This window comes from Puma concolor, chromosome B3, assembly GCF_028749965.1.
Source record: "Puma concolor isolate L17-30 chromosome B3, mPumCon1.1.hap2, whole genome shotgun sequence".
Taxonomy (NCBI): domain Eukaryota; kingdom Metazoa; phylum Chordata; class Mammalia; order Carnivora; family Felidae; genus Puma; species Puma concolor.
Window position 1 is genome coordinate 1,871,518 of NC_141672.1, and position 25,322 is coordinate 1,896,839.

A 25,322-nucleotide genomic window follows, 5' to 3' on the forward strand; every position below is an offset into this window, starting at 1 on the left:
CCCGGCCGCCGCCCCCCCCCCCAGCCCCACCCCGCGGCGCGGCCCCGCCCCCTCATGCATATGCAGGTACGCGGGTGACGAATGGGCGAGCGAGCTGTCAGTCTCGTCCCGAACTTGTTGGCTGCGGGCGCCGGGAGCGCGGGCGCGCAGAGCCGAGGCCGGGACCCGCCGCCGCCGCCGCCGCCGCCGCCGCCGCCGCCGCCGCCGCCGCCGCCGCCGCCGCCGCCGCCGCCGCCGCCGCGAGGAAGGGAGCCGGGCTGGAGAACCGCTGCCTGCGAGCCGGAGCCGCCGCCGCCGCCCCGCGCGCCCGCCGCCCAGGCCCGCGTCCAGGCCGGCGCCCGCATCGCCGCCCCGACCCCGCCCGCCACCGCCGCCGCAGCCGCTGCCGCCGCCGCCGCCGCTGCTGTTGCCGGCGCTCGGAGGGCGGGCAGGCGGGCTCGGGCGGGGGGGGGGGGGGCCGGCGCGGGCCGGGGCGGCGGGCGCGGCGCGGGGGGGGATCCGGGGCGGCGATGCGGGCGCAGGCCCGGGGGCGACTGCCGGGGCGGCGGCTGCTGCTGCTGCTGCTGGCGCTCTGCGTGCAGGTGAGCGGGGGCCGGGGGGCGCGGACGGGGCGCACCGGGCCGCCCCTCGGGGCCGGGCGGCACCGCTGCGGGCGCCCGCTGTTAGCAGCCCTCGAGGCTGCGCGGCGCGGCGCGGCGGGGGTTCCGGGCGGGTCCTCCACCCCCCGCGCCCGGGCTCCCCGACCCCGGCCCGCGCCTCCACGCGCTCTCCCTCTGCCTTATTTTTAGGCGGCACGGCCCATGGGCTATTTCGAGCTGCAGCTGAGCGCGCTGCGGAACGTGAACGGGGAGCTGCTGAGCGGCGCCTGCTGTGACGGCGACGGCCGGACGACGCGCGCGGGGGGCTGCGGCCGCGACGAGTGCGACACGTACGTGCGCGTGTGCCTCAAGGAATACCAGGCCAAGGTGACGCCCACGGGGCCCTGCAGCTACGGCCACGGCGCCACGCCCGTGCTGGGCGGCAACTCGTTCTACCTGCCGCCGGCGGGCGCCGCGGGGGATCGGGCGCGGGCACGGGCCCGGGCCGGAGGCGACAAGGACCCCGGCCTCGTCGTCATCCCCTTCCAGTTCGCCTGGCCGGTACGTGCCCCCCACCCCCCCCCCCCACCCCTTCCGGCTCCCAGCCCTCCCCTCCTTCGGCGCCCGCCGCCCCTCCGGCACCTGCGGCCGGGCCCTGCACGCCGACTGCGCGCACCCGGACGGGGAGGGGCCGGCAGGGGGCGCCGCGCGGCGGGCCGACCCTGGGCGCGTGCTCCGTGGGGCTCCGTCCGCGCCTGGCCACGTGGACGCGCGGGGGTCGCGGCAGGGGCGGGGCGGGGCGGGGCGGGAGCGGGGTGGCCGCGGCCCGCGTGCGCGGCAGCCTTCGGCGTGTGCCTGCGTCTCCTTGCGCGTGTCTGTCTGGGGAGGGGGGAGGCGAGGCGAGGCGAGGCGCGGCGCCCGGGCCCGGGCAGGCCGCGGAGGCATGTGCGCCGCGCGTGCTGGGGCTGGTCTGGGGCAGGCCCTGGCGGAGCCGCCCCGGGCCCGTGGCCAGCCTGCGCCCGCCCTGCTGTTTCCTGGATGCCCGGGGGTGGAGGTGGGGGGCAGCCCTGGCTGGCCCTGGAGGACCCAATGTGCGAGTGTCGGCGCACCCCGGCTGCTGGCCCAAGGACACCCCTGGTGTTGGGATCTTCCTGGCCCCGTCTATGTGTGGGCTTTTGGTTTGGTTTGGTTTTGTTTTGTTTTGTTTTGTTTTGTTTTGTTTTGTTTTGTTTTTAAGGGGGTCAGTGGGGGGCAGGCTGGCTGAAAAGTGGGCTCGGGAATGCTGAGAGGGATGTGGTCCAAACCTGGGGTCTGCTCTGGGGCTGGCAGGCAGGGGGATGTGCGCGAGTAGTTGAGTCAGCGGAGGTCTCCTGATGCACCAGGTGATTGGTCTGCTTTCCGAAGCAGAGCCTGCCCCCTTCCCCCTTTCCCCGTCCCCCACACTCAGGTTTCTGCTGCAGGTCTGGGCGGGGCAGGAATGAGAGAAGGCCCCAGAGAGGTACCCCAGTGTGCAGGAGCTGGTGGGGGCCGGCTGAGGGTCTGGGAGCGGGGAGGGGTGGAGCAGGGTGCCAGGCTGTGACCGAGGGCCCCAGACCATCGGCCGCACCGGTGTCCATCTGGTGCCCTGGTCCTGGGAGAGATTTGGGGTTAAGGCCGGGCCGGCCAATGTTGGGTCAGTAGGACCTGCCTGTCGGGGGGCTGGGCCCCCTGCCTCACCCTGCTCTGAGCCTTGTGCTGATACCTCTTCCTCCGCTCAGACCAGGCAGCCTTCCCCGCTACCCCGTCTCTGCTTCTTTCTGAGCTCCGGCTGGCGTAGGAGGGATGGCGGGGGTCCCCTCTAGCCAGGGCCCCGTCCTGGCGTTCCCTGGCTGGCCTCTGGGGTCTCCCTTGACCTTGGGGCCTTGGGTGGGAGCTGTGTCCCTGCTGGAAAAGGCAGGGGCGGGCATGGGAGGGCTCCAGGCGGTTAGGATCTGCTCGGCCCCCTCACCCCCACAGCCGTGCAGCAGGCAGGTCTGAGCAGGGCCCGCAGCCTGTCATCTGCACTTGGGCCTGAGCCAGCGTGGCTCCAAATCGCTACCTGAGGATGTGTTTTCTGCTCGAGTTGGCAGCAGTGGGGGTGGGGGGCAGGGAGGCCTTGGAGGAATGTGGCGGGCCGGCGCGTGTCCCTCATGGCTCTTGGCCCCACGGGCTGGCCAGGGGCGGGATGGGACAGGGCAGGGAGCCCCGGAGCCTGGGCACTGGGTCTTTGGTGTCGTCTCCCTGCCCTTCCTCCCGCTCCGAGCTGGCTCCCTCAGGTGCTCGGGAGGGGACGCGCTCTGAGGTGGCCGGGGCCGTGGGCTCGCTGCATGCTCGGGGGGCGGCTTCCGTGTCTCCGCTCCCCGCCGACAGTGCATCCTGGCCGCCGCGTGCAGCTGGTTTGGTGATGCCAGCGCCCTGGTATTTCCGCTCCGCCGGCGGCAGCCCCGCGGCCACGCTGCCTGGCTCTGCTGCAAGTTCGGTTCCGTCCTGTGAGCCGGGGCGCGTTTGGAACCGTATTTGGGTTTCCTTTGGGAGGGTTGCGGTGGGGGCAGGGGGAGGCCCTGCCCAGACCAGCTTGGACTCTCGGGCATCCTGGAGTAGGGGTGCGAGGAGGGCCTTGAGCGTGGGGAGGTGAGGGAGCCAGCTGCCAGTGCCGCCCCCGCCCCCGCCCCCGCCCCCGGAGACAGGAGGACAGGGAGCTAGTCTGGACTCCGCACCGCCCCCCCCCCCCCCCCCCCCCGCCCCATCAAGTTGCCCTGGGCCCGTCCCGAGCCCTCGTGGGCCCTGAGCTGGCCGCGTGGGCCGTGCCGTCTGTAGCGTGTGCTTGCGGGTTGGCGTCGGGCTCGGTGTTTGGGGACGGGCGGGCCCAGGGTTTGGGAGGTGGGGGTAGACCCGCCAGGATGCGGCCCACGCGACCCACGCCTCCCACCGGCCCCCCAGGAGTTCAGTGACTCCTTGTTGTCCCTGGTGCCGAGCCCGTGGCGGTCAGGATGGAGGCCACGTTTGGTCACGCGTGCCTGTGCGCGTGTGTGCACGTGTGCCATCTCTGGGTGTGGCCGGGAGCCAGTGCTGGGTTTGGAGGGGCCTGTGGGTGGTGAGCTCAGAGCAGCTGGCTGCTGGGGGGGGGCCCGTCCTCAGCAAGGGGCCGGCAGGAAGCACACCCCTTCCTACCTGGCCCAGGCCCTGGCACTTGGCACCCCAGAACGCCACCCGTAGGCGTCTCTTGTCGTACACGTCGCGCGTGCAGGGAGGCGACTGTGTGTGGCTCGCTGGAGACGGGCCTGGGGCTGACCCTCACAGTGTAGCCACCTGAGCTCTCGGGCCGCTGCAGGACCCGGTGCGAGGCCTTCCCGCCTGTGAAGTGGGGCGATGGTGGGGTCTCACAAGGTGGGGGCAGGGCTGCCCTGTGGGCTCGGGCTCGTGGAAGCCCCCGGGCTGCTCCCTGGCCTCCCTCGTCTCCTCTTCTCCACGGGGAGCCCACAGAAAGAAGGCCAGAGTCCCAGAGGGGCGCTGGTGTGCTCAGGGCCGTGTGTAGGGACTGTGGTCGGTGAGGGAGGGCCTGGTGGGATGTGAATACAGGGCCTGACCCTGCTGCGCCCAACTGCCGCGGGAACCTGTCGTCTGCGTGCTTCCGGCCCAGGATTGCAGGCTAGGGTCTGTGTCCGGGAGTACCGCGGCTGCCCTTGGTGGGGAGCCTCCATCCCTCCTGCGTGCCCTGCCCTGAGGACCCGAGGGCTGCCGTGGGCCCACCCCCAGAGCGCGCTGGGGCTGCTGTCTTGAGCCATCCCAGAGGGGACCAGGGGCTTGCTTGGATGACGCTCGGCAGGCCGCACCCTGCTCTGCACCTGGTCACCTGCTGGTGTCAGGGGTCTCGTTTGAGGCTTTGGTGTGGGGGTGGCAGGGCGGGGCTCTCAGTGCCCGAGCGCGGGGTAGACCCTGGAGGGGCCGCGCCAGTCAGTGGAGGGCTCGGAAATGGACAGGGGCTTTGTCCTCAGGCTTTGAGGGGGTGCTGGGTTGGGGAGCAACAGGGATGCTGGAGGGCCCATGGCAGGGCTTTGTGGGGGGCTCTGTCAGCTGTTCTGTGGTGCGTGGACGGGGGTTGGGGGGTTGCAGGCTGGCCCAGTGAGGGGACGGAGTCAGGCTGGCAGACAAGCCTCTCTAATCTCCAGGCCTGAGCTGGGGTCCCCATCCCCAGACCCCGGGTGGGGAAGGCCTGACTGGTGTCAGCACGTCAGGGGCTTTGCTGCGGGGATCTCACGAGGTCCATGTGACACGGCACTGGGAGACCCCGGGCTGCCGGCGACCTTCACGGTGGGGGACTGCGGGTGGGGCAGGTGGGGCGCAGCCAGGCAAGGTGTGGAGTGTGGATGTCTGAGTTGCTGTGTGGGGTGGACCTGTGGTCCATTCCTCCGGCCTCGCCTTGGGGGAAGGTGGCCCCCTCCCCCTCTCCTTAGGGACAATGGCGGCAGAGGCCTGGGCCTCTCCAAGGCTCAGGTTTCAGGAAATGTATCTGTGCTTAGCGCTCCTGGCGCCGGCTCCATGGGGGGGCTGGGTTGCTGATGCGGGATGCTGCGGGAAGAAACCAGTGCCGGCCTTTCTTGGCCACGGGGTGTGGTCCGTAGGTCCCGTGTCTGCCCTGTGCCATTCCCATGCTTTTGGGCTGCTGCCCTGTCAGCCCCGTCTGAGGGTCAGACGAAGGCTTTGGGCCTGGCCTTGGGGGTCTGAGCTGGGGAGGGGTAGTCAGATGGCCGGGCCGGGGGTCTACCTGTGTGGTGCAGGTGGGTCAGGGCAGTCCTTTGGGAAGGGGTGTGGTGGGGCCTTCGGGGACTACGGCCAGGTAGCCGGATGGGCCTCTCGGGGCCAGGCAGGCAGGTGGCCCAGCTGAGGCTGGCCTGGGAGGAGGGACGGGGGCTCTCTGACTGCTTGCTCGGAGCCCCCCTCCCGTCCTAGCTGCCACTGCCCAGCCCTCATCGTCTCTGCCCCATCCCTGGAACCACGGGAGACCTTATGAGCCTCTGGCTTGGACCTATCGACTCTCCTGTTCTCCGGGGACTCGGGTGACAAAACCCTGTCCTGGCTCACACTGCGCGTGTCAGGAAGCACGGGGACGAGAGGCTGCCGTTGGCACTGGGGAAACTGAGTCTTGGAGGCCAGCCCCGTAGAGGGGAGGAGGCTGGGGGCCCAGCACCGGGGGAGGTGTGGGTGCTGTCCCGCCTGCTGGCTCAGGTTCTCTCTGGATGACTTCCTGTTGTCCGTGCGCAGGGAGCCCAGCTGGCGGGCGGGCACGCATCCCTGTGGGAGCAGGTAACTGGAGCCCTGGGCGCGGACGAAGGTGGTGGTAATCCTACCTGAGCTTCTGGCGTGGGGGCTCTGGGGAGCCGGGAGGAGCCCCCTGCTCACCTGGAGCCCAGGTGCTCGTCCTGCTGGTGGACTTGACCTGCAGCGGTGGTCACAGCCCCCCCGCCCCCAAACCGGCCTGCCCTCTCGTGCCCAGCCTGTGGCTCCCTGCCCCTGCCTGCGCCCACCCTCACGGCCCACTTGGCACAGTGGCCAGAGCAGTCACTCTAGCCCTGCCGGGCGGTCTGTGGCCTCCGGCAACCGCTCGTTTGTCTCGGCATCGGCGCCCGAGCTGGTACCGGGGTCTGTGACTAAGCGCAGCCTGATACCCCGTGTTCGCGCCCCTGCTCTCCCAGCCCCGCGGGCCTACCGTGCGCTTCCTCCTGCTCAGGGTGCTTCCTGATTGTCTGCGGCCTCAACCCCAACGTCTCCGTTTCCACAGCCTGCCCTGACCCCTGTTTAGAACAGCACCTCGCCCCTGGGTCTCTGCTGACTCACCCATTAGTAGTAGGTCCGTGCCTGGTGCATGCTCGATGGATGAATGAATGAATGAATGAATGAATGAATGAGTTGGGTGGAGTGAGGTCTAGGAAGAGCTGGGTACTCTAACTGTCAGCAGGAGTGGGAACGGCCAGGGGAAGGCTGGCCCGAGGGTGGCATTCTAGGCAGAGGGAGGGAGCTGTGTGTACAAAGGTCCAGGGGCAGGGTGGGCAGGCTGAGGTGGAGGCAGGGCAGGGGCTGGGTGGTTGGGAAGAGGGCAGGAGTCACGGGGAGCCCCAGGAGGGCTCTGAGCATTGGGGAAGACACACAGCCCCGGGGGTCATCGGGGCTCCCGTGGATGGGGGTGTGGAGGCCCCAGTGGCTGCAGGTAGCTGGCTTCATGGAGGTTGGTAGTGGGCACGGGGAGTGGGTTTAAGGGAGACTCCAAGATGTGGGACCGAGAGCCTAGTGACAGCCCAATGTGGGCGGAGAATGTTCCAAAGGGGTGGAGGACGGCTCCTGGGTGGGTGTGAGGTCCCTTGGGGCATCCAGGAGGCTCTGCTCAGGGCAGAGTCAGCAGTGTAGGTAAGGCCGGGAACAGCTGGGGGTGGTGCGGTCTCTCTGGAGGGACAGTTGCGGGCCTAGAGTGGGGACGAGGAGAGGGTCCCCGAAGGAGGGCTGTGCCCCGGGGACCCAGAGGCTGTGGGGGTGGCTGGGTGTGGCAGGCAGTCGGAGCGGGGCCGGGGTCCAGGGAGGCCGGGGTCTGTCTCTGGCCGGAGTGTGCTGACGGGTTGGGGCATCAGCGGGAGGCTGCTGGGCTGGGGGAGCAGCCCACGCAGTGGTCTTTGGCCGTGAGGTGCGTGAGTTCCCCGGCACAGCCAGACCGCAGGGGCGAGAAGGTGGGGGGTGCCGAGGGTGGGGATAAGTCTGGCCTCTCCCACGTGGCCCCCCACCTCGGGGGGGAAGCCACCAGCCTGTGGCCACAGAGGCGGCCCTGTGCCACGGGCCCCCAACCCAGGGCAGCCAGGGCTGGATGGAGGGGTGTTCAGCATGTTCATGGCTGGTCTGAAGAGGGCTGAGCAGTGTGCATCCGGGAGCACGGAAGGCCCTGGGCGGGAGGAGCTGGGCCCCTGCGGCTGGAAAGCACACCTGCACTGGACAAGGGCAGCACTGCTGGGGTCTCTGCTGCCTCCGGTGGAGAGGGTGGGTCCTGAGTTCACTCGGTGATATTACCCATCACATTGTACTCAAGGACCAGAGGCTCCTGGGAGGGGCGAGTGGGGAGTGACATCCGTGGGCAGTCCCTGAGCCTCAGTCTCCCCATCTGTGCAGTCAGGGCCCCTCCCTTCTGTTCTTTGGATGGGGCAGGTTTGTGGGATGTGTGCCGTTGAACTGTGCACCTGCTGTGGCCTGGGGGCAGCTCCGGGCCCTGGTAGAGGGGCAGCTGGGGCGGTGACAGGGCATTGTGCCTCTCGAGTCTCCGCTCGCAGAAGGACCTCATGTTTTGCGGGCCCCAGTGAGGTGCCCAGGGGTGCTCCTGCCCGTGCGACCCTGGTCTGTGTGCCAACTGCCCTGCCCCTCCTGCTGACCCAGCTGGGGTAGCTGGCTAGGTGTGGGCCACTGGGGCTGCAGGAGCCCAAGTCCCCAGAGCCTCCGTGGCCTGGAGGGGCAGCCTCCGCCCCCTGGGTCATTTTGGGGCCTGTTGAGATGTGGCACTAAGCCAGTCCCCAGAGCGGAGGAGTGAGGCGGGGAGGGCGCCGGGGAGGCAGAACCGGGACAGCCCCAGGGGCAGAGCTGGGGCACTGGGGAGGGGAGGTGGCCAGGGCTGGGATGCAGTCGGGTGGGCCCCGCCTGGTCCCTGACTGCCTGCCCCTGTGTCTGCAGCGCTCCTTCACCCTCATCGTGGAGGCCTGGGACTGGGACAATGACACCACCCCGGATGGTGAGTCCTCTGGGAGCCGGGTGGCTGGGGCAGCCAGTTGCCTGCAGGGCCTCCCTCAGGACACGGGGAGGCTACCCTCTTTAGCCAGATGCGTGTGGCCAGATTCCTGGTCCTCTGCCTGCTGGGGACAAAGACCCATGACCCTGTACCCCAGGGGTCTAGTGTGCTGTCTCCCTCTTTGCCCTGGCTGCTAGGAAGCTGTGCCACATTTGTGATGTGCAGAGCTGTGCCTGAACCCTGACCCCAGTCCTGGCTTCTTCTGTTCTGTTCTCCCGATGAGATGTTTTCCCCAGGGCCATGTCAGGCGCATGGCGGAGTGGGCATCCCTGAGAGGCTCTCTGCATTTGCGGCCCCTCCTCTGCCTTTGTGTCCTGGAACGTGGGGGCTCGCTGGCCCTTCCCTGAGGCTCGCATGCCGGCCGGCCGGCCAGCCTGTGCATGGGGTCTGTGGGCCTTATGGTGACAGGGCAGAGGGCAGGAGCCGTGCAGGTGGCAGGGGTGAGCCGATGTGTTTGTGAGCAGCGTGGGCCTGCATGGTGGGGGGTGACGAGGTCAGCGAGGCCAAAGTCAGGTCACAGAGGCTGCGTGGGCCCCCGTGAGGATGCTGGCCTTTTCCCAGAGGCAGGATCGCTCAGGCCACCGCGCGTACGGTGGACTGTCTGGCCAGGGTGGAGGCCCGGGAGGAGGCCGCTGGGTGCCGGGCCCAGGGGCGGCCTGTGGGGCGAGTGGGGCCCTGGCCACTCCGAAGGTAGACGTCGTGAGAGAGAGGGCGGGGTCGGGATGGCCCGAGGAGCAGGCGGGACGGAGGGCCATCGCTGGGATGGACGCTGTGAGGGTGAGGTCGCGAGGGCCCTCGGGTCCCCCGTCTGCCCGGAGGGCCCGGGCTCGGGGCAGTGGTCGGTGGGGACCGGGTAGGTGTGGGGACGGGTCGGCCGGGCACCTTGGCCAGACGGGCTCAGTGGGCTGTGGGCTGTGAGGCCAGAGCGGGAGTGCTCCCCAGGCCCTTGAGTGGTGCAGCGGGAGGGAGAGTGAGGTGCCTGGGGCTCCCGAGCCTTTCATTGTGGAAAACCCCAAATCGGAACAGAAGCGTTGGGGGTGGCTTCCTCCCCCCCCCCCCCCCCCCCCCCCCCGCCCCTGTGTGCCCACGGCTGTCAGCCTGCCCCCTCACCCCCTTGTGGCTTAATTGGAAGTGAGGCCCAGCTGTGGGGTCACGGGACCCACATGTGTCTCAGGGGCGGGAGAAGCTTTGTGTTAAGACGGTGTGGGGGGCGGGGGACGAACCCTCGACAGGGAGGGCGGTCCAGCCGGCCCCGCCCCTGCAGAGCTGTGGTCCCCCCTCGGCCCCGCAGCCCCTGCGGCGGCCCGGCCAGCGTCCCCGTGGCCCCTGCTGACTCTGCCGCCCCCCCAAGAGGAGCTGCTGATCGAGCGGGTGTCGCACGCGGGCATGATCAACCCCGAGGACCGCTGGAAGAGCCTGCACTTCAGCGGCCACGTGGCGCACCTGGAGCTGCAGATCCGCGTGCGCTGCGACGAGAACTATTACAGCGCCACGTGCAACAAGTTCTGCCGGCCGCGCGACGACTTCTTCGGCCACTACACCTGCGACCAGTATGGCAACAAAGCCTGCATGGACGGCTGGATGGGCCAGGAGTGCAAGGAGGGTGAGTGCAGGCCGGGTGGGCAGCACTCGAGGGGCACGCAGGGGCGGGGGGGGGTGCGGCGAGGGGGCAACCCGTCGGGGCGCCGGGCGGAGGGCTGCAGGGTGCGGGCTGGCGGTGGGGCCGGCCTCGGCTGGCACCTCTCACGTCCTCTCTGTTCACAGCGGTGTGTAAACAGGGGTGTAATCTGCTCCACGGGGGGTGTGCCGTGCCCGGGGAATGCAGGTAAGTGCTTGGGGGCGACGGCGGTCCGGCAGGATGTCAGGGACAGAGCCGATGCCACGCGTGTCCATGAGCCTGGGTGCATGTGTGCTCCTTCAGGATCCTGTGGCAAGGGGCCTGCGGCAAGGGCCCGAAGACGGGTGCCCTCAGCACAGGAGGCACACAGGGCACCGGGGCTCATGCTTGTGGCTGTGCAGGTGTCCCGGAGTGGATTTGAGGTGGGGTCTGAGAAGACGAGTCGGGGGCTGGGGGGGTGGGGCGCAGGTCTTCCAGCCAGAGTTGCTGAGCAAGGGAGCTGCCGTGACTGAGGCCGCCGGCCTTGGGCAGAGCCAGCAGCGCAGAGAAAGGGAGGTGGCGTTGGGGGCGGTGTCTCTCCTGTTCTGGGAGACACCGCCAAAGCGGAGGGATGGATGTGGAGAGACGCAGCCTGACACACACGTGGGGAGACACATGTCGTAGCACACGCAGGACAAGCTTGAGGGTCTAGGGCACCAGGACGGGACACAGGATGCGCTGGGGGGGTCACGGGGGCACCAGGAAAAGACACAGGACGGGCTGGGGGTCATGGGGGCACCAGGACGGGACACAGGATGGGCTGGAGGGTCACGGGGGCACCAGGATGTGACACGGGACGGGCTGGGGGTCGTGGGGGCACCAGGAGAAGACACAGGACAGGCTGGGGGGTCGTGGGGGCACCAGGACATGGCACAGGATGGGCTGGAGGGTCACGGGGGCACCAGGATGTGACATGGGACGGGCTGGGGGTCGTGGGGGCACCAGGACGGGACACAGGACGGGCTGGGGGTCGTGGGGGCACCAGGACATGGCACAGGATGGGCTGGGCATCGAGGGGGCCCCAGGAGAGTGAGAGATCCCGTCAGCCTCCCGTCAGCATCCGGCGGGTGGGGGGGGAGGGGGCGGCGGGACGGCTGGAGGGCCCGGGGCCTGTGACTTGGAGGGGGTGTAGGGCGTAGAGCAGGGCCCTGGTACGGCGTGTGAGTGAGGGTGGGCGCAGAGGTGCACGGGCAGCCTGGGGGCCGGCTGTCCAGGTGGACGTACTCAGGGAGCCCCTGGGAGGGGCTGCCAGTTGTGGGCCGAGTAGGTGGGTCGGGGTGAGGGTGGCCCTGCCCTGGCTGCAGGGTGCATTGACCCCAGGACCTCACTCCGGGGGCGGGTGTGCTGTCACGTGCGTTTCGTAGACAAGGATGTTGAGCATGGAGAAGTCACTTCCCAGGTCACCCAGTGTTGAGTCTGCACAGGAGGGTGCGGTTTGAGAGCTGGCTGGCTCGGGAGATGGAAAAGGGGGGACCCCTCTGTGTGTCCTGTGGGGGTTCCAGCCCGGGAGGCGGTGTGAGGAGAGCCCGGAGGGTCCCAGGGCAAAGGGGGGGGGCAGGCCCCCCGCCCCGCCGAGCCGTATCCTGGGTCCGCCTGGGGCAGGGCCATGCCCTGCGGCCCTGCCCTCTGGCCTGTGTGATGGGTGTGAGCGTGGGGACCGTGGGCAGACCAGTCCACGGGGAGGGGTGCGGCCAGGGTGCAGCAGGGCTGCCCCCTGGTGCCATGCACCGCCTCGATGCCACGCCAGCAGCCCTTGGTGGCCAGTGACCGGGCGACCAGGGTGGGAGGAAGGTGGGAGAGAAGTGGATCTTTTCCCACCCCCTCCTGCTGCCGTGGGCTGTGGGGAGCAGTAGGTGAGCCCCCCACCACCCCAGTGGGTGGAGCGCAGCTGCTGCTGGAGGCTCAGGGCTCAGGTTTCAGTGCAGGACCCCCCCCCCCCACCCCCCCACCGGATGCTGCGGGAATGGCTCTGCCTTCCTGCCGCCTCCTCCCCGGGCTTCTGGAGCCACAGGCCAGGGAAGCCAGGGAGGGTGGGGCCTGGTGAGCGCTGCCCCACCCAAGGCTGAGAGCACATCCTCGGGACCTGCGGGGTCCTTCCTGGCGGGTGCCCCGCCCCCAGCCCCGGTCCCCTCCCGTCACCTGTAGGTAGGGAGGATTCTGGGTGAGGACGTGCAGCCCATGCATGCACAGGCCCTCCTGGCAAGTGGGGGGCTGGGCGGTGGAGCCCCCCTTTCCAGCCTGGGTTTCCCCGTGTCTTGCCTGCTGAGCCTGTCGGCATCCCTTGGCGGTGGGGCTTGTGGGCAGCTCAGGAAAAGGCCACCGCTCCTTCCTTTACAAAAATAAACTCACATGGCAGGTGCCAGCACGGAGGGGACGTTGCCTCGATGACCGTGCCATGACCTTCCTGTTCTAGGAAGGGGGCCCCCCGGGGGCCCGTCCGGAGCCTGGAGGGTAGCCCGCTGATCCCCGGGGTGCACTGCGGGACAATGGGCTCTTTCTCCTGACTGCAGTGCCCCCAAGTCAGGCTCAGCTCTGGCGGGGCCACACCTGGGATGGGACTGCACTGGTGGCCTGGGTGCCCTGTGTGCCCCAGCCGCCTGCCTCTCCTGAAGGACTTCCCAGAGAGAGCGGTGGCCCGTAGCTGAAGGCGGGGCTAGGCCTGGGGTCGTGGCCTTGGAGCCAAGAGGCCTCTCTGGGCTGTTTGCCAGGAAGCGGGTGAGTCCTCCTGGGTCAGGAACTGCTCTGAATCTGAGCATGGCCTCTTGCACTGCTGGCTCAGGGCCGGGGGTGGGCCTCTGCATCCCCCATCTGTGAGATGGGTCTTCGATAGGGTTTTGCTGGCAGAGAGGTTGATGCCCTTGAGTTGCAGGTGAGGTCACACGCTGTGCCCGGGGTCTCGCAGGGGGGCTGAGCCTGGAGCTCTCCCCTGCTGTCCCAGCAGCCCGCCTGGCCCCGGGTGCCGCCCAGCCTTGGCGGCTCCTGGAGCGCTTGAGCTGGCACCGTCGCTCCTGGGGTCCCCGCGGGGCCTTCCTTTCTCAGCGCCTGCTCTTGGGGCCCTGCTCAGGGGTGAGTCCCAAAATAGCTCGGGGGGGGGGAGTGGCTGGGCAGCTGCGGCCGGCCATCCGAGGCCAGCGGCCGGGAAGTGCCCGTGACGGTGCGGGCTGACTGGCGGGCCGTCACCCCCGCCCGGCGCGGGGCCTGCCTCGGTTCAGAGGCCGAGGCCGCCGGCCCCCCTGGGGGTGGCCCACGTGACTGCGCCCACGTCCGAGCCTCCCCCGCAGTGGCCACGGCTCCTGGAGTCCACCCTCCCCCACCGGGCGTCGTGCCTCTCGGCCTAATGCAGGTGCAGCTACGGCTGGCAGGGGCGGTTCTGCGACGAGTGCGTCCCATACCCTGGCTGTGTCCACGGCAGCTGTGTGGATCCCTGGCAGTGCAATTGTGAGACCAACTGGGGCGGTCTGCTCTGCAACAAAGGTAGCTGGGCGAGCGGGGGCAGGCTGGGCGGGGCAGGCGGGGCCGAGGCGGGGGCCTGTCCTCTGAGTACCCTACCCTTGCCTCCAGACCTGAACTACTGCGGCAGCCACCACCCTTGCACCAACGGGGGCACGTGCATCAACGCCGAGCCCGACCAGTACCACTGCGCCTGTCCCGACGGCTACTCGGGGAAGAACTGTGAGCGGGGTGCGTCAGGGGCCAGCTACGGGCTTCGGGCGGGTGCCCGGGGAGCCTCGCGGGCCCCGTGTCTCTGATCTCTGTGCAGTAGGCATCCCCCGACCCCCACCTTGGGGCCTCGGGGAGGAACCCTCGTGGAAGGGCGGGGGGCCTGGGCTGCCGGCCTCCCCCAACCCCCCGCCTTCGGTTCCCCGTGCAGCCGAGCACGCCTGTGCCTCCGACCCGTGCGCCAATGGGGGCTCTTGTCACGAGGTGCCCTCTGGCTTCGAATGCCACTGCCCATCAGGCTGGAGCGGGCCCACCTGTGCTCTCGGTGAGTGCCCCCGCTCAGATGGGTGGGGCTCCCGCCTGGCACCTGGGGGCATCTGAGAGTGGGGGTGGGCTGGCACTCCAGGGCGAGGTGGGGTGGTTGAGTCCGCACATGCAGTTGTGGGCCTGGTGGTCAGGAGAGGAGTGACAGGAACACCGGGGCCCAGAGCCCCGCCACCTCCCCACGTGGCCCACACCCCCACACGCTCCCTCCGTCCCTCTGCAGACATCGACGAGTGTGCCTCCAACCCCTGCGCGGCAGGGGGCACCTGCGTGGACCAGGTGGACGGCTTCGAGTGCATCTGCCCCGAGCAGTGGGTGGGGGCCACCTGCCAGCTGGGTAAGCGGCCCACGGGGCCCTCGCGTACGTGGACTGTGCTCCGTGCATGTGGCTGTGGCTGCTGGTGCTGCTGGGGCTGCGGGGGCCCGGTGTGGGGCCGGTGGGGCTGAGCCCCTTCGCTCCCCCTTGTCTCCTTCACAGACGCCCATGAGTGTGAGGGGAAGCCGTGCCTTAATGCTTTTTCTTGCAAAAACCTGATTGGTGGCTATTACTGTGATTGCGTCCCGGGCTGGAAGGGCATCAGTGCCACATCAGTCAGTATGGGCGGGTGGGTGGTGCCAGGTGGGCGGGGCTGCGGAGATCCCGGACCCTGCTCGTGACCCCGCCCCTTGTCCCCAGACATCAAGGACTGTCGCGGGCAGTGTCAGCACGGTGGCATCTGCAAAGTAAGACGCACACCCGTGGCGGAGGCCGAGGGGAGGGGGGCGGGCAGGAGCTGCCCTGGGGGGTGGCCTCTGGAGGCTCGCCGAACCCTGCTTTGCTCACCCTGACCCAGGACCTGGCGACCGGCTACCAGTGTGTGTGCCCACGGGGCTTCGGCGGCCGGCACTGTGAGCTGCAGCTGAACTCGTGTGCCAGCAACCCCTGCCATGGTGGCCTCTGTGAGGACCTGGGGGACGGCTTCCGCTGCCGCTGCTCAAAGGGCACCTCGGGGCCGCTCTGCGAGGTGAGGCCTGGGGCGCGGCCCCGGGGGCTTCAGGGGCATGCCATCATCCCAGGTCACCCAAGTGTGTGGGACAGGCCGCAGTTGGGCTGCATGCAGCTCTGGACGGAAACCCAGCCTCGGAGCCTTGGGTGGGGCCGGGACGGTGGTGGGGGGCGCGGGGGGGGTCGTAGGGTCACTACCTGTACTGACAAGTGTCTCCTGATGGGGCGGGCCCGGGTTCTCTGCCTGTCTACCTGTCACTGTGACTGGAATGATCTTCATGTGACAGAGGAGCCCTGGGTGGGATGGGGTGCCCCAGGGCGTGCGGACCCGCACTGTCACGTGTGTCTGAGCAGGGGTGGCTGACATCCCTGGTGCCTCATGACCCCGCCTTGCCCTGACCTGCCCTGGCCTTTGGGGCTAGGGAGGCGCCAGGGGCAGGGCTCCTGACTGGCGGGCCTCCTAGGGCCCCTGGTACAAGTCCCGCCTGTACTGGTGGAGCCTGGTGATGACGCTTTTGGGAAAGACCCACAGACTGGGCTCGGCGTGGCTGTGGTGGCTCTGGAGGGGGTCAGGAGCCGGCCTTCCTGCCAGCAGGAGGAGTGAAGCCGGATGCTGCCTGGCGAGGCAGAGGAAGCGGGCCGCCCTGGAGGCGAGGGCGGTAGGAGGGGCCGGTGGCCTGCAGGTGTTTCCGTCCAGCTGACTGGCCTGGACAGTGTCGGATGGGCGGTCCTGCGGGCTCCGGCAGCGGACGCCTGGGTGTGCAGGCCGAGCAGGGCCTGGGCCTCCGGGATTCTTCGGGGGGATACGACGCCTGGCTGTCTCCCAGGTGAGGGCCCGGCCTCCACAGATGCTCCCCGCCGTCCCCACAGGTAGACGTAGACTTCTGTCAGCCCAGCCCCTGCCAGAACGGAGCTCGCTGCTACAACCTGGAGGGCGACTATTACTGCGCATGCCCTGACGACGTGGGCGGCAAGAACTGTTCGGTGCCCAGGGAGTCGTGCCCGGGCGGGGCCTGCAGAGGTGGGGCGGGGCCTGCGGAGGTGGGGCGGGGCCTGCGGAGGTGGGTGCGTGGGGCGGGGCCTGCGGAGGTGGGGGTGGGGCGGGGCCTGTGGTTTGCGGGGTGGCGGGCACACTGACCTTCTCCCATCTGCTGCAGTGATCGATGGGTGCGGGTTTGAGTCGGAGTCCAGAGTGGCGGGCAGGGCCCCTTCTGGTGTATGTGGTCCCCACGGACACTGCGTCAGCCTGCCTGGGGGCAACTTCTCCTGCGTGTGCGACAGCGGCTTCACGGGCGCCTACTGCCATGAGAGTGAGTGGCCGCGGGCCGCGTTGGGCAGGGCGGGGCGGGCTGGCAGGGACCTCCCCCCCCGCCCCCCCCCCCAGCTCACTGCCGCCTCCCTCCCGCAGACATCGACGATTGCCTGGGGCAGCCGTGCCGCAATGGGGGCACGTGCATCGATGAGGTGGACGCATTCCGCTGCTTCTGCCCCAGCGGCTGGGAGGGCGAGCTCTGTGACACTAGTGAGTAAGCCCCCCGCCCCCGCCCCCGCCCCCCTCCCAGGGGTCAGCAGCTCACTCAGTTGTGCCCAAAGGGGCCTCTGTGTGGGGTGGGTGGGGGGCTCCACGAGTGCTTCCGACCCGCCCCCGCCCCTCCGTCTCTCCCGGGCCACCTCCGCACACCCCCACGCTCTCCCTGACCCTCCCTGAGCGCCGGCGACCCCCGCTGACCGGCGTCCTCGCCCCCAGATCCCAACGACTGCCTTCCCGATCCCTGCCACAGCCGCGGCCGCTGCTACGACCTGGTCAACGACTTCTATTGCGCCTGTGACGACGGCTGGAAGGGCAAGACCTGCCACTCGCGTGAGTGCCCGCCGGGCCCCTGCCGCGCTGGGGTCTGCCCGCCGCTCTGGGCACTCCTACTGAGCGGCCTGTGTGCCCACAGGCGAGTTCCAGTGTGATGCCTACACCTGTAGCAACGGTGGCACGTGCTATGACAGCGGGGACACCTTCCGCTGTGCCTGCCCCCCGGGCTGGAAGGGCAGCACCTGCAACATAGGTGAGGAGGCAGGGCTCCGGGCGCGCTGGGCCTTGGCCCCGCCCCTGGGCCTGCTCCTGGCCCCGCCCCTGGTTCCGCTTCCAGCTCTGCCTGGCCTGGCCTGGTCAGGGACGTGAGTGGACGCCTCGTGCCTGCCCAGATCAGATGAGAAGGTTCTCTTCTTTTCCTTCTTCGCAGCCGAGAACAGCAGCTGCCTGCCCAACCCCTGCATGAACGGGGGCACCTGCGTGGGCAGCGGGGACTCCTTCTCCTGCATATGCCGGGATGGCTGGGAGGGCCGCACCTGCACGCACAGTGAGCTCGTGGGTGGGGGCCGCGGGGAGTGGGCGGAGGCCTGTGGGGTGGGAGCCCGCCTTTGCCCCAAAGCCCTGGTGCACCCGGGGACCTGCAGTGTCACTTTTGGCCCCCCACCCCCAGCTCGTTAGCCTTGCCCCCGATCCATCCATGTGTCCTGGTGGGGGTCAGCCTGCCGCTCCCTGAGGCATTCTCCCGGATAGGCTCCTCTGTGACACCTCTTCCTGGACCCGCTGCCCTGGCCCCAGTGCCCTCAGCCTGCTGGCCTTGTCCAGTGGGCTGGCCCAGGGGGTGCTGGGGGGTGGATGCAGTGCTGACCTTCCTCTCTTTCCTCAAACACAGATACCAACGACTGCAATCCCCTGCCTTGGTGAGTGGCGGCCCTGGAGGCTGGCTGGCCCAGGGGCGCTCGGCCTGCCGGGGGGGCCCCCCTGACGCCCGCCCTCTCCCCTGCAGCTACAACGGTGGTGTCTGCGTTGACGGGGTCAACTGGTTCCGCTGCGAGTGTGCCCCTGGCTTCGCGGGTCCCGACTGCCGCATCAGTGAGGGCCCTGGGGCGCCTGGGCGGGTGGGGGCTGTGGGGCCCCAGCCCTGGGAGCTCCTCCCAGCCTGGCCCGGGTGTTGGGAGTCCGGGGCCACAGTATCCGTGAACCGGAAGGACGGCACGACCGGTCACTTTCTGCCCTCGTTCCGGGCCTCAGTCGCATGTGTCTTGCTGGCGGGACCCCCCTTTGCTCACCCCCGTGCCAGCAGCTGGGGGCTGCTCTGTAAGGGGCTGGTTCCCCAGAGGCTTCTGTCCGCCTCGGTCCAGAGGCGAATGGAGGACGACGGTGCTCGTCAGAGCCGGGCTGATGTGATGGTGCCGGGGCCAGGCCCAGTACAAAGGCCCCGCAGGGCGAACCAAGGCCCGAGCTGGCCCGCGGGGGGGGGGGGGGGGGGGGTGCTCCTCTCCCGGCCCGGGGGTCCTCCTGGGCCCTGCGTGTGGGCACTGGCCCCCTCACTGCCTCCTGAGCCTGGCCACTTTTCCCTGCAGATATCGACGAGTGCCAGTCCTCGCCTTGTGCCTACGGGGCCACGTGCGTGGATGAGATCAACGGCTATCGATGCAGCTGCCCGCCAGGCCGGGCCGGCCCACGGTGCCAGGAGGGTAGGTGGGGGGCACCTTGCCCAATGGGGTCATGCCAGGTCGGGACGTGGATGGACTTGACCTCCCAGGGCCAGCCTGCTGACGACTCCACTTTTTCTCTCCTCAGTGATTGTCTTTGGGAGGTCCTGCTGGTCACAGGGCGTACCCTTCCCGCACGGGGGCTCCTGGGTGGAGGATTGTAACAGCTGCCGCTGCGTGGACGGTCGCCGGGACTGCAGCAAGGTATGGGGGTGCCCCCAGAGCTTCCCCGACCGGCCTGCTGTCCCGGTACCCCTGGCCCAGGGGGCGCTGTCACCTTTCTGTAGTAACACTGACGTTCTGCCCGTGAGACTAGGGTGCTGGTGCTGGGGCTGGAGAGCCGTACTCCCCACCTCTGCTGGGCCTCCTGGGAGGAAGGTCTTCCCTCTTGATGTGCAACTGGGGACACCGAGACTCTTTCTGGGCTCCAGAAGCCCCCAGCATGGGCCTTGCCTAGCCTCATTCTTCTCTGGGCCCCCCTGTGCCGGTGGGGGTCCTTTCTGGTTCTGTGTTCCTCCTGGGAGGCCGTGGCGGGGCAGGGCACAGCCCCGGGCCTTGCTGGTCCCAACCGCGTCTTTCTTTCCCGCACGGTGCCCGTGTCTGTTTGCGGGTCCTCATCTGCGTGCCCCTGTGTCTGTCCTTCTGTGTGCCTGCCTGACCCAGGTGTGGTGCGGGCGGAAGCCTTGCCTGCTGGCCGGCCGGCCCGACACCCTAAGCGCCCAGTGCCCGCCAGGGCAGCGGTGCCAGGAGAAGGCCCCCGGCCAGTGCCTGCAGCCGCCCTGCGCGGCGTGGGGCGAGTGTGGCGCCGACGAGCCCCTGCTGCCCAGCACCCTGTGCTTGCCACGCTCCAGCCACTTGGACAACAACTGTGCACGCCTCACTTTGCACTTCAATCGAGACCAAGTGCCCCAGGTGAGCGGTCCGGTCCTGGAAGGCGGGCGCCCCGGGCCTCTGCACAGCCCCGACGTCTCCATCCTTTCTCAGAGCGGCCACTCGGAGGGCCTGAGCGACCGCTCGCTCAGGGATCCTGGCCCCATGGGGTCGGACGACAGAGGGGGTTGAGCCGGGAGACCGGGAAGGGGGCTCAGGACGGGTGAGGCCCCCTCCCCGCCCTGGGTCTGTATCTGGAGCTGCTGCCGGCAGGCGGGTGGGTGAGGACTGGGCGCCTCCAGGCCCCCCCCCCCGCCACCCCGGCCCCGACTGCCGGTGGCGGGTGCAGGAGGGGACTGGGAAGCCAGCGCCCTCCGGGACCCCCCGCATCCCCGCCCTCCTCCTTGTGGGGCTGCGAGCTGTGACCTGCCTGCCACGTGCCCGTGGGGCAGCCTCGGTCCCCAGCCTCCGGGATCCCCCTCATGTGCCGCTTGTCTCTCTGCCCAGGGCACCACCGTGGGCGCCATCTGCTCCGGGATCCGCGCCCTGCCCGCCACAAGGGCGGTGGCCCGTGACCGCCTGCTGGTGCTGCTCTGTGACCGGCCGTCTTCCGGGGCCAGCGCAGTCGAGGTGGCTGTGGTGAGCACCGGGCAGATGGGGTGGCCGCCCCTGCCTGCTTTCCCCTTCCCAGGGTCCCACCCTGTCTGTTGTCTGGAGGTGCTGGGTCCGAGGGCCCAGGCCAGGCTTGCCCTCAGGTGCAGGGGACAGGGGCTGACACGCACACTCAGGAGTCCGTCCCGGCGCAGCTGTGTGTTGTGGGAGCCGGGCCCCTCGTGTGCTCTCGCGGGGGCTGACGGGTAGTGTGCACAGCCAGGCTGGCAGCGGGAGGGGCCTGAAGGGGCAGGAAGAGCCAAGAAGCAGCTCCAGGTTGGGGGGTCAGTGGGGTCAGCTTCTCAGGGAACGGGAGCAAGGGTGTGGGGTGGGGTCAGCTGTTCCATCTGTGGAACTGGAGGAAGGGTCTGCGGGCGAGGGGTGCTGCCCCCTGGGGCCTCGAGAGAGAGCTAGGTGGAGGTCCTAGGAGGCCGGGCTCAGCTGCAGAAGCAGGTCCCGGGAGCCTGCCAGGCACCAGCTGTCAGCCCCACGGATTTTGGAGGCAGCGCGGGTGGATGGGCGGCTGGGATGTCGGACTTGGTTCACGGACTTCTCAGGTCTGGTGTCTGAGGCCGCGGAGGCCCGGGCCCCGGGCAGGGGTCTCTGGAGCTGTGGGCGGCTCCGAGTGACAGCAGATGAGGCCCGGAGGCGGTACTGAGAGGGAAGGCCAGCGGCCAGCGTCCGGGGCGGGCAGCGGTAGGGTAGGGCAGCGGGGTTTCTCCAGGGCGAGAGTGAGGGAGCGAGGAGGTCCCCGCAGCTGTGGGCCAAGAGCCCTCACCTGGAGCCCCGACTCCCAGCCGTGGGGCCGAGTCCGAGAGGCGGGTTGGGTGCCCAGCCGGGCAGGGTCTTAGGTGGTGACGCTCAGGCTTCACTTGGTCCCCTGCTCTGCCTGTGTCGTGTCCCCCAGGATCTGTGCAGAAAGGGTGCCCCCTGGCTCAGGCCACCCTGGGATGTGCAGTCTGGGCCCCAGGCAGGCGTCCTGGGGGCCTTGCTCTGGGCCCGGGGTGGGGATCAGGTGTAGGCTGGTAGCCGGGAGCCTCGTGAGGCTGAAGTGGAGGGGGAGACACGGAGAGAAGGCGCAGTAGTTTCCCGGGGTGCTGGCTACTCGGCGCCCTTGGGGTGGTGCGGCGGGCAGTGACGTGTTTGTGGGGCCCTTGAGACCTGGGGCAGAGCCAAGTGGGGCCAGACGCCTTCCTGGGAGGGATGGCCATCCTTGTTCCAGGTGCGAGGGGGTCGGGGCCCAGCCCACCTTCCCCTGAGCCCGGCAGCTGCGGGCGGCCCAACCGCGCGATTCTCCTCCAGTGAGTCTCCCCACAGGAAGCCCCGGGAGCTCCCGGTCCCCGCCCGCAGCCACTGCATGCACCCTGGCGACCGTCCAGGAGTCTCGGCGCTCCCTGGCTCTGCACAGCCCAGGGGCGCGCGGCCCTGGCCCGTGCGGTGAGTGGGGTCTGTCGTGCTGTTTTTGCCGCAGTCCTTTAGCCCCGCGAGGGACCTGCCCGACAGCGGCCTGATCCAGAGCACGGCGCACGCCATCGTAGCCGCCATCACCCAGCGGGGCAACAGCTCGCTGCTGTTGGCGATCACCGAGGTCAAAGTGGAGACGGTGGTCGTGGGCGGCTCTTCCGTGGGTGAGCAGGGGGCCGGGGGGAGGGGGCGGCTCGGGGGCGGGGCCGGGCAGGGGTGAGGGGCCGCAAGTTCCCGCGGCCCTCCCCTGCCCTCCCCTGCCCTCCCCTCCCCCTCCCCTCCCCTCCCCTCCCCTCCGGGTGGTCCCTCCGCTGCGCCTGCCACCCGCCCTCCCAACCCTGCCCCCGGGTCCTTCCCCACAAGGCCGGAGCCGGAGGAAGCACCCCCCCCACCCCCCCCCACCCCCGCAGCCGGCCGGCCCTCTCACGGCCACGCCCCTCCCAGGTCTGCTGGTGCCGGTGCTGTGCGGCGTGTTCAGCGTGCTGTGTCTGGCGTGTGTGGTCGTTTGCGTGTGGTGGACCCGGAAGCGCAGGAAAGAGCGGGAGAGGAGCGGGCTGCCGCGGGAGGAGAGCGCCAACAACCAGTGGGCCCCTCTCAACCCCATCCGCAACCCCATCGAGCGGCCGGGCGTCGGCGGCCACAAAGACGCGCTGTACCCGTGCAAGAACTTCACGCCGCCGCCGCGCCGCGTGGGCGAGCTGCTGCCCGGGCCCGCGGGCTGCAGGGCAGGCGGGGGGGAGGACGACGACGACGACGAGGAGCCCGGCCGTGCCGAGGGTGACTGCCTGGAGGCCGAGAAGTTCCTCTCCCACAAATTCACCAAAGACCCCAGCTGCTCGCCCGGGAGGCCGGCCCGCTGGGCCTCGGGCCCCAAAGTGGACAACCGCGCGGTCAGGAGCGCCAGTGACTCGCGCCACGCCGGCCCGGAGTAGCGCGGAGGCCAGCCCTCGGGGCCGCGACCGGGACCCTTCACCGGGCGCCACACCACCCGCCAGATGGAAGGAGGCCCAGGCCGTGTGCATAGTTTCTTTATTTTGTGTAAAAAACACCAAAAACCAAAAACAAATGTTTATTTTCTACGTTTCTTTAACCTTGTATAAATTATTCGATGACCGTCAGGCGGAGAACAATGGAGTATTCTCGGATAGTTGCTATTTTTGTAACGTTTCTGTGTGTCGCACTCGCTGTGTGGCAGGAGAGAGCAAAGGGTGTCTGTGTCCTCAGCAAATCGTCTGTTCGTTAGCAGAGGTGGTGCACTGTTTACAGAATCTTCCTTATTATTCCTCATTTGGCGTTCTCGGTGGCTCCAGGCCAAAGAGCCAGTGGGACCTGTGGCTGTTGATGTGGCCCATGGCGTTGGTGGGACAACCCACGGCTGTTGGCGTGCCTCATGGCATCGGTGGGACCCGCGGTGACACAACGGCCCGTGGCCGTCAGTGGGACCACCCGTGGCTCTTGGCGTGGCTCGTAGTTGTTGATATGGCCTGAGGCTGTCCGTGGGACCCGTGGCTGTCGGTGGGACCCCTTGTGGCTGACAGCGCGGCCCGTGGTTGTCGGTGTGGCCTGAGGCTGTCGGTGGGACCCGTGATGTGCGGCGTGGCCCGTGGCTGTCGGTGGCGCGTGAGGTCGGCAGAGGCCTGCGTTCGGCAGGGCCGGGGCCCCCAGGGGCAGACCCCGGTTGGCTCCCTGGCCGGCCCCTCCCGCCCGCCGACCTCGCCTACTCCTGCCTGGAGCGCTCGCTGTAGAGATCTCTCAACTGTGTTTTCGGAAGTGCCCTTCCCGACTGCTCTGTTGTCCCTGGGACGGGGGCAGCGTCGAAGCTCACGACAAGTGCCTTCACACAGACTCTCCCCTCGCAACGGTCCGCGTCTGCCGTGGACTCCAGGCTGCTGCCCACCTGCCGGCCCCGGCCCCCCTCCTCGTGAAAGTGCATTTTTGTAAATCTGTACATATTAAATGAATCACTCTGTATATTTGATTTAATAACTTAAAGGTTTTGGCCTCCCTTGTTCTTTTCGGTGCTGTTCTTTGTTACCGGGAGTCGGGTGGGGTGGGGCCTCCGCAGGGGAGAGCCTGGCGCGGGGAGGCTGGGGTGCAGGCTGCGGGTCAGGCCATACGGCCACGGTGGGAGCACGTTCGTATCCCGTGTGGCCCATGTGGGCCCGGCGGAAACTCTCCGGGAAGTGGGGAGACGGGGTGCTTTGCTGAAAAAGCGTTATAAAAGTTTCAAGTTGCTTCTTCATTAAAAGCTGTCAAGGTTTTGAGAAATTACGAATCAGAACTTGAGAGAATGAACACCCATGGCTGAAAGTCACTCTTGCCTCTTGCTGGGGGGACAGGCGGGAGCTCAGCTTAGTGGCCTTGGGGCTGGCTCGCCGTTCGCTCTCCCCTGAGGGGCGGGCGGTCACTAAGTCGAGGAGCAAAGGCGAGAACAGAATTTAGGAGGAAAAGAAGAGAAAGCATGCAGTCTGGGGGAGCCGGCCGGGAGCGGCCACAGTCACTGCTTGCTGGCGACACGTGGTTCGGGACGCACGTTCTCCAGCCATTTCTGTTGTCACGGGCCCTCCAGGCGCCATGTAAGAGACTGTCTCCTGGAGGGCCTCCTGCGTCGTCCCCGTCAGCTCCTTCCCCGTGAGAGGCCAGGTCTGCAGGACACCCTGCTCCTGGTCGCCTGCACCCTGGAGGCGTCTGTCCTCCAGATGGTCGTGGGGCAAAGGTCACGCTCCATCCCGCTCTTCGCCAAGGGGTCGGCCCAGGCAGATCGGGCGGGAGGTCTGCTCCTGAGAAGTCACGGTTTAGGCCGGACTTGTGCAGACACGCAGCTCAGGCCCCCAGGTGCCCGGCGGAAACACATGCGAACGGTCTTTGTCCTAGATCTCTAAATGCCTCGTGCGTCAGTGTCTTCAAGGTCGGTCCGCAGACCACACGGCCCACACCCCAGCACATGGGGTGGGAGGGGGCCTGGCCCTGCAAGCAAGAGCCGTCAGAAACAGCGTGCGGGCGTCAGGTGCGTCCCAGCGCTCACATGGGCTACAAACCACACCTGCTCCCTGGGCTCAGAGAACACCGGGCAGTGATGTTGATGGGCAGGCGGGACCTTGAAAACATCTACACTTGGGAGGAGCTGGGAAGCAACAAAGTGCGGCCCGGGCCCTGCCAGCCAGGCCGCGGACGGACTGCCCTCCGCTACCCTGTGGCCTCAGCGGTCTCCGCGCACGTGGGGCCTCCTGGTGGGAGCTGGGACGCACCTCCGCATCTATGGCCGGCGCAGCCACGGCCGCCATGAGCTGTGCATCCACAGCCCTGATGCGCCCGCTACACCGTGGGTCCGCCTCCAAGCTGCCGGCCCGTGGTGCCGTGTCAGTCTCGACTCCGCACGAGCCACGCGGCGCAAGGAGACAGCGCGGCAGCCGGCCGCGTCCCCGCCGTGCCCTCTGGGGGGCCTGACAGGTCAGTCCAGGACTGTGAGCGGCCGGGCCGGAACGTGTCACCCTCCTGCGCTCAGCTCCTATCCCCTGATGCCAGCCTGGCCCCCACCCGCCACCCCTCACGCCACCCCCCCACACGGTGCCCGCAGCCAGCGGCCGCGGGACGCCTCCCAAGTCGGCCTCGGAAGAGCTGGCGGCAGGGAGCACACACCAGTGCAAAAGGCTCAGACTCTCCCCCGGTAGGTACTCGGACTTCCGGTGGGCCCCGTCCCCGTCCCCGTCCCCCGTCCCCCCTCATCCCCTGTCCCCTCACAGGAAGGCAAGGCCCACGTTCCTCAGAAGCAGATTTGCCAGC

The 25,322-nt window shown here is 69.0% G+C and overlaps 1 protein-coding gene across 3 annotated transcripts; it reads left to right on the plus strand.

Moving 5' to 3' along the window:
* The first annotated feature begins 426 nt into the window (after positions 1-426).
* JAG2 (jagged canonical Notch ligand 2) lies at positions 427-23,547 on the plus strand. Of its 3 annotated transcripts, XM_086708598.1 has the most exons (26): positions 427-581; positions 789-1,139; positions 8,298-8,355; positions 9,764-10,015; positions 10,177-10,237; positions 13,413-13,543; positions 13,631-13,750; positions 13,941-14,054; positions 14,277-14,390; positions 14,532-14,648; positions 14,730-14,776; positions 14,887-15,057; positions 15,909-16,059; positions 16,196-16,348; positions 16,447-16,560; positions 16,786-16,899; positions 16,982-17,095; positions 17,273-17,389; positions 17,732-17,759; positions 17,846-17,931; positions 18,423-18,536; positions 18,643-18,758; positions 19,218-19,466; positions 19,932-20,063; positions 21,547-21,703; positions 21,984-23,547. In XM_086708598.1, the coding sequence occupies exons 1-26, from the start codon at positions 510-512 to the stop codon at positions 22,469-22,471; spliced, it is 3,741 nt and encodes a 1,246-aa protein (XP_086564724.1). In that variant the 5' UTR covers positions 427-509; the 3' UTR covers positions 22,472-23,547. The 3 variants fall into 3 exon arrangements, with proteins under 3 accessions (XP_086564724.1, XP_086564721.1, XP_086564722.1); XM_086708595.1 differs by lacking the exon at positions 14,532-14,648; XM_086708596.1 differs by lacking the exon at positions 14,532-14,648 and having other exon boundaries at positions 19,932-20,054.
* The last annotated feature ends 1,775 nt before the right edge of the window (positions 23,548-25,322 follow it).